Raw genomic sequence first — 6000 nt, 5'->3', positions numbered from 1 at the left:
TACTCTGTGTCAGTGCACAGTGCGTGCATCAGTTCCTTAGGTGGGGGGGAGGGAGAAAGGAAGGACAGAAGCGGGGAGGGAGGGAAAGGAATAAGGGTGGGTGTCTGGAGCTCTGAGATGGAGCTGCAGGCGGCACAATCTCCGACTTGGCAGATTCCAGCAGGGGCACGTGGGCGACTGGGTTCCTCCCCAGGTCCGAAGTGGCCAGACCACTCAAGGGGGTTTGGGGGGAACGCCTCACCTTTGATGATGGACTTCATGTCACACTTCGAGGAGTCGATGTTGTGTAATGCGATGAGAAGCTCTCCAGGGTTCAGGGGGGACAAGGCTGAGTTCCCTTCACCTGCAGCAGGTGGGAGTAGCGGGGAGGTGGAGGAGACAGTATGGAGGCCTAAGAGACAGGTCCAAGTCCCCCAAATTGGTGGGAGCGGCCAATGAAGACAGGCGCCCTCCGGGATTAGGGGTACAAAGGGCTAGAGTAGCGGAAGAAAGAGACTGAGAACGCAAAAGGAGGGGCCTGAATGAGACAGCAGCTGGAAAGCCATCCTTCACAACCGGAGGGCATCATCAGAGGCCTTCACTGTGCTCTCCTCCTCCCCAGCACTGGGCTCCTACCCTCGTTAGGGCAACATCTAGTGTGATTCGGCTGCTCTCCCCACACTTGCCCCAGGCTGGGCACCCATGAGGGCAGAGCTAGGACGAGCTCATGCCAGGTGCTCCAGCACAGCACAGATACTGGGGGAATTTGCTAGACAGGACAGGCTGGGGCAGGCAACAGACTTGCAAACAGTGCTTGAAGTGAACGCCACGGCGGAGGAGGCTGGGGGGGACGGCAGTCTTCTGGTGGGGTTTTGAGGGTCCCAGTCACTCTTGTGTGTATGTTTTAAATCACCGGATTACATGTGGAACAGACAGCCCCCACCCTCCTTAGCTCCAGCCACTGGGTGAGGGGTGAGGAATCTACCCTATGCCACTTGGTAGTCTTTCTAGGTTGGAAGTTTTCTTTCTTTTTGACCAGGTCAAACAAAGACCCCTCACCCACAGCTGGAGGGGCTCAGGCAAGAGCTAAGGAAGGGCAGGAGTGGAGCCCATGTTTGAGGAAGAGCAGTTGGGTCCTAGAAGGGAAGACGCTTATAGAGAGTCAGACCTCAATTCCACAATTTTGTCCCCATTGTGAATGAAACCATCATCCATGTGTCACAGGAGGGTGACCTGGGAGCTTTGGGACAGACGTTGAGATGTTGCCAAGTCTGGATGGTAGCCCCAGAGAGCACGATGAGCCCCCACCCCTTCCTCTCTAAAGACGGCATCCCTCCCCCAGCATTCTGCATCTCACCTCCGGGACGCCTTCCTCCTGCCACCTGAGGTGGGGTCTCCTGGGGGAGCTGGGGCACAGGGAGCCACGGGTGAGGGATATGAGGGCCAGGGCAGAGCTGGCCCCTGGTAGTGGGGAGAGCACATCACCTACCGTGCTGGGTGCCCAGCAGGCGGTTGAAGACCTCTTTCACCACTATGGGGTTGAGTTTGATGAGCTTTGGCAGGGCCTGGATCACTTCCTTCTACAAGGGCAAGGCAGGGGAGGCAGGTCAGATATGCCCGCCCACCCCCTCCAGACAAGCCTCCCCACTGCTCACCCTGGGGAGGTGGGGGGCAAGCTCTGGCCTCACCAAGCCCCTTCAGTGCTTTTCTCCTCTCACTTCCTCTGGTCCCTCAAGGCTGAGCTTTCCCAACTCACTGGGCCTGACTCAGCCCCAGCCTCATCAACCCCCATCTGAGCCCCCTGTGCCAGCTCAGTGATTCCTCCTGCAAGTGGAGGAGATGGAGGCTCACGCAAGGTCCCACAGCCTGTTAGGAACAAGACTGAGCATGGGCAGGGGACGCACATCCTCAAGGGGAGGTGCTTCCTACGCTAGGAAGAGTGCTGCTTCTGTGGCTACATTTAGGCCTCAGGACAATCTTGTGTGTATGGGGGGCGGGTGAGGAGGGTGGGGTGGTGGTGGATCACTGTGATACTCACTTGACAGAGGAAGAAACTGAGGCTCAGAGAGGGGAGCGGCTTGCAAAGTTGAGACTGACCCAAACAAGCCCCAGAATGTGTTTACAGGCATCTGACATGGGCACCTGGGTGCCGACCTCCTCCCCGGCCCTGCCCTGCCACGTCCTCGTCAGTGGGGGCATCGAGGCATCCAGCTCCATACCTTTTCCAGCCCATTGAGCACAGGGATGAGGAAGCGGACGTCGGGCAGTCGCTTGTGGTAGAGATCCCGGACCCGCTTCACCAGCTCTGGGGAGGGTGGGACTGCAGGCAGAAGCAGCAGGAGGCACAGGTGTCGGGGGCGGGGGGGTGAAGGTGAGCTCCGAGGAGGAGGAGAAACGGTGGTGGGTGTGTGGGAAGGGCAGGGAAGGGCAACTCCATTTCAGAGCAGAAATCCTTGGCCCCTTGGTTTCTCAAGTGCATTTAGCAATACACTCTTCCACATGGGGAAACTGAGGCCCAAGGATGGGGAGAGACTCACAAGAGGGCCAAGCATCTGGGGACCCAGCAGCTCTGATCCCCAGGTCCGGGGAAGGGGAAGTGGGGAAGACCTGGGCAATGGAAGAAAAGGATGAAAGGTGGGGTCCCAGGGGGCACCTTTGTCCGTGAGGCTGTGCAGACAACGTGTGACCAGTGTCTCTGCCCCCTTGGGACAGTTTTCCACCAGCAGGAGCAGCTCGGGCGAGTTCATGCCCATTCCTCGGATCTAGATGTAGAGAGAGGGATGACAGGGAAGGCCCGGGGAAGGGGCTAGGCGATGTGAGGACGATGAGGGGCCCAGGGTGAGAGCTCGGGGAGGCCCAGGTGTCAGGGGCAGGGTGGATGCTGGGACTCGGGAGTAAGAAGTGGTGACGGAGAGAGTAGATCTTAAAAGTTCTCATTAGAAAAAAATCGTTAATTCTGTGAGGTGATGGATGTTAATGAAACTTAATGTAATAATCATTTCACCATATATACATATATCAAATCACTATGTTGTATACCTTAAACTAAGATAATGTTATATGTCAATCATATCTCAGTAAAACAGGGGGAAAAAGAATTGGTGACAGGGTTCACCGAAGTGGGGGGAAGTGGGGGGGAGGGTTGGGCAGAAGCATCTCTGTCTCTTCCACCCAATCTCACACAGACACAGGCTTCCTGCAGCTCCTGAGCCTTCACCCATGCTGCCCTTCTAGGCAGACCGTGCCTTCTCCCTGCCATCTCTGACTTAACCTGAGCTTTAATGCCCAACCTGTCCTTCAGTTCCTTGGTGAAGACTTTTCTGGCTTCTGTAGGCGCCCCTGCCCACCCACCTCTGTGACTGCCAGAGCCCTGGCTTGGCTGCGTGCTCAGATCAGGGCTCGACCTGCTGCTGCTTCTGCAGGCTTCCCCTCAACCCACCACAAACGCCAAACACAGGCAGCGGAGGGCCAGGCTTCAAGGGTTCATGCCTTCCTCTGCCCCATAAATCTTTACAATCACAAGTGGAACTGCCAGTCTTTGCCCTCGAAGAGCTCAGAGTCTGGTGGGCTCACCCTGAGAATGGGGAGAAGAATCTGCTTCTTCCTTACACCGAGCCTATTACCCCCACATTACAGGTAAAGACACTATTGAATCTGGGAGGCGGGTACAAAGCCAGCTACAAATCGGAAGGGCAGACATTCTGAATTTTAGGGGCCAGTCTGTAACTGAGATGCTTCTCTTGTGAGTGACCCTGTGGTTCCAAAGAGGAGCAGGAGGGACTTAGGCAATGACAACTAAAGATTCCTGTCAGCAAGGCAGGGGAGGGACAGCTCATAAATGATAACAGTGACACAGATGTTTACATGCATGAGGTCACGGAATCCCTCCAACAAGCTTGGGGGACTGAATTACCTTCCCCATTTTTACCGAAGCGTGCAAGTTTACGCAGTGAGAAAGTGAGACGCGGAATGTGAACCTAGGTCCATCCAACTCTAGGCTCTTAACTACGGTGCTACCCTGCTGTCTTCTCAGGAGCAGATGGAAGTGTGGACCACCCGCAAGTGACACAGCTGCTCAGCCTGGGGTGATAACCCTTAGTGCTTAGCACACACAAGGAGAATATACCAGGGGAAGGGCTGGAGTTGGGGATTGAGCCCCACCCATGGGTGGGCAGAGCCTGGTGGGCTCAGGGGCCTCACCGGCTGTTCGATGACCCTCAGCACTGTCCTCTTGATGTCAGCGATGGCCTCAGTATACACGGCTGCCAGCTCGTGGATCAGCTTGTGGTTCTGAGGCAGGAGGGCCAGGTAGAGGTACAAACACTGCTTTACTGTCTCCTCAGTCCAGGGCGCTGCCACCTCTAATAGGGCAGGGGGTGAAGATCAGGCCGGCCCCACTCCCCTCCCACCCCCAGCATCTGGCTCTTCTTGGGGGACAGGCACATAAGGGAGCTGGGCCTGGGAAGCAAATTGTTTGGGCAGGAAGCCAATCATCTGGGAAATGGGGTGGAACCAGGACTGCTCCCCTTTCAGAAGTCTCTGCACTAAATTCCCATCTGGTCTCCTCTGACCACCAATCCACAAGGCGGTGAGAGAGATCTTTCCAAGTTCTGACCCTGCCCCTCCCCTGCTCAGTGCTCCCACGACTGTCCTATGCCCTCAGGATAAACCCCCAGCTCCTCACCTTGCTCTACCTGCCAGGTCCTGTTCAGGGTGGCCTTGCCTCTGGGGTTGTGTGCTCTGGTTACACCCTACTTTTGACAGTCCCCCAGGGCCCCCACTTTGGAGCCTTTGCACGTGCTGCTCTGATGCCTAGAACACGGCTGCCCAACTCCTCTTTCTGTACCTCCTCCTCTGGGTCTCACATAGCCAGTACCTCTCCTGGGAAGCCTTCCTGGCACCCAGGCTGCACCAGGGCTCCTGTGCTCCTCGAAGGCCCTGCGCTTCCTGCCACAGCCTGAACCTTCCAATTTAATGGTCCCTTCCCCTGGGGCCCGGGTCTCCCTGACTGCAATTCCGGAGGACCCAGAGCTTTGCTGAGGAAATTGGCCTGCGATGATCCTGCCTGGCCTTTCCTGGAGCCCCATCACTGTCTAGCTCTCCTTGTCCTCGGCTTTCAGCCCAGCTGTCCCCTCCTTCAGGATGCTCTCCCTGACCCCTCAGGCTGGGTCAGGCGCCCCCTCTGGGCTTCCACAGACTCCTGGTTTCGCCACCTGAGGCCTGCTCGTTCTGGTTACTACTGTCTGGCTGTCTTCTCTAGCAGGCTGCGCAGGGCTCAGCTTAGATCCAGCTCCGTCCCCAGGACCCAGCCCAGAGCCTGAGACGCAGCGGGTGCTCAATACACCTCTGAAGAACCTGCACCAAACCTGTGTCCTTGTCAGCTCCAAAGAGCACAGATGGAGGGTTGGGGTGGACCAAGAGCTGTAGGTAGTTGAGGGCAAACTTCTCCACATACTCTCGTAGCTGTTCCTTCTCGTACATGCGCTTGATGAATAGCAAGGCCTGGGAACGCACCTGAGGAGAGAGTGGGGGAAGATGGTGGAGGGGAAGACAGTTGTTCTGAGCTTGGCAGCACCAGTGTGAAAAGCCGAAGTCTGAGAGAGGCCCAGCTGGGCTGAGTTACCTGTGCCCAAGACTGGTCACCGGCTTGGGAGAGAGGTTTTCTGGCCCACCTGAGGGCCCTGCACCACCTCACCATCTACCTGCCCAGCCCCATCTCTTATCGTTCTTGCCTTGCTTGCTACACTCCAACCAGAAGGAGTTTTCCTCAGTTCCTCAAAAGTAACAGCGTTCTCCCTGGCTTTGAGACCTGGCACAAAAAGGTTCCCACTGCCTGGCATGCCTGTCACTGGCTGTATCCTGTTTCACTCAGACATCCCCTGCTGGGAGCCATGAGGACAGGGCCTGGTCTGGGGCACTGCTTTGTCCCCAAAAGCACCACAGGGCTGAGCCAGGGTGTGCAGTGAGGGTCTGCTGAATGAATGGACACAAGACATCACAAAGGAGCTGGCAGGAGGCTGG

General features: G+C 56.8%; 1 protein-coding gene across 1 annotated transcript in view; it reads right to left on the bottom strand.

Moving 5' to 3' along the window:
* SYMPK (symplekin scaffold protein) overlaps window positions 1–6000 on the bottom strand; it is a 33472-nt gene that overhangs the window by 3220 nt on the left and 24252 nt on the right. The window contains exons 17-22 of the mRNA XM_082437173.1: window positions 5346–5493; window positions 4180–4340; window positions 2633–2741; window positions 2199–2299; window positions 1469–1559; window positions 242–343 (exon numbers count right to left, since the gene is read on the bottom strand). Of these exons, the coding sequence (XP_082293299.1) occupies window positions 242–343; window positions 1469–1559; window positions 2199–2299; window positions 2633–2741; window positions 4180–4340; window positions 5346–5493 (712 nt within the window). The remainder of the gene's footprint in view (window positions 1–241; window positions 344–1468; window positions 1560–2198; window positions 2300–2632; window positions 2742–4179; window positions 4341–5345; window positions 5494–6000) is intronic.

Source organism: Balaenoptera physalus (assembly GCF_965194825.1).
Source record: "Balaenoptera physalus genome assembly, chromosome: 19".
Classification (NCBI taxonomy): domain Eukaryota; kingdom Metazoa; phylum Chordata; class Mammalia; order Artiodactyla; family Balaenopteridae; genus Balaenoptera; species Balaenoptera physalus.
This window is presented reverse-complemented; position numbering and strand designations above follow the sequence as displayed.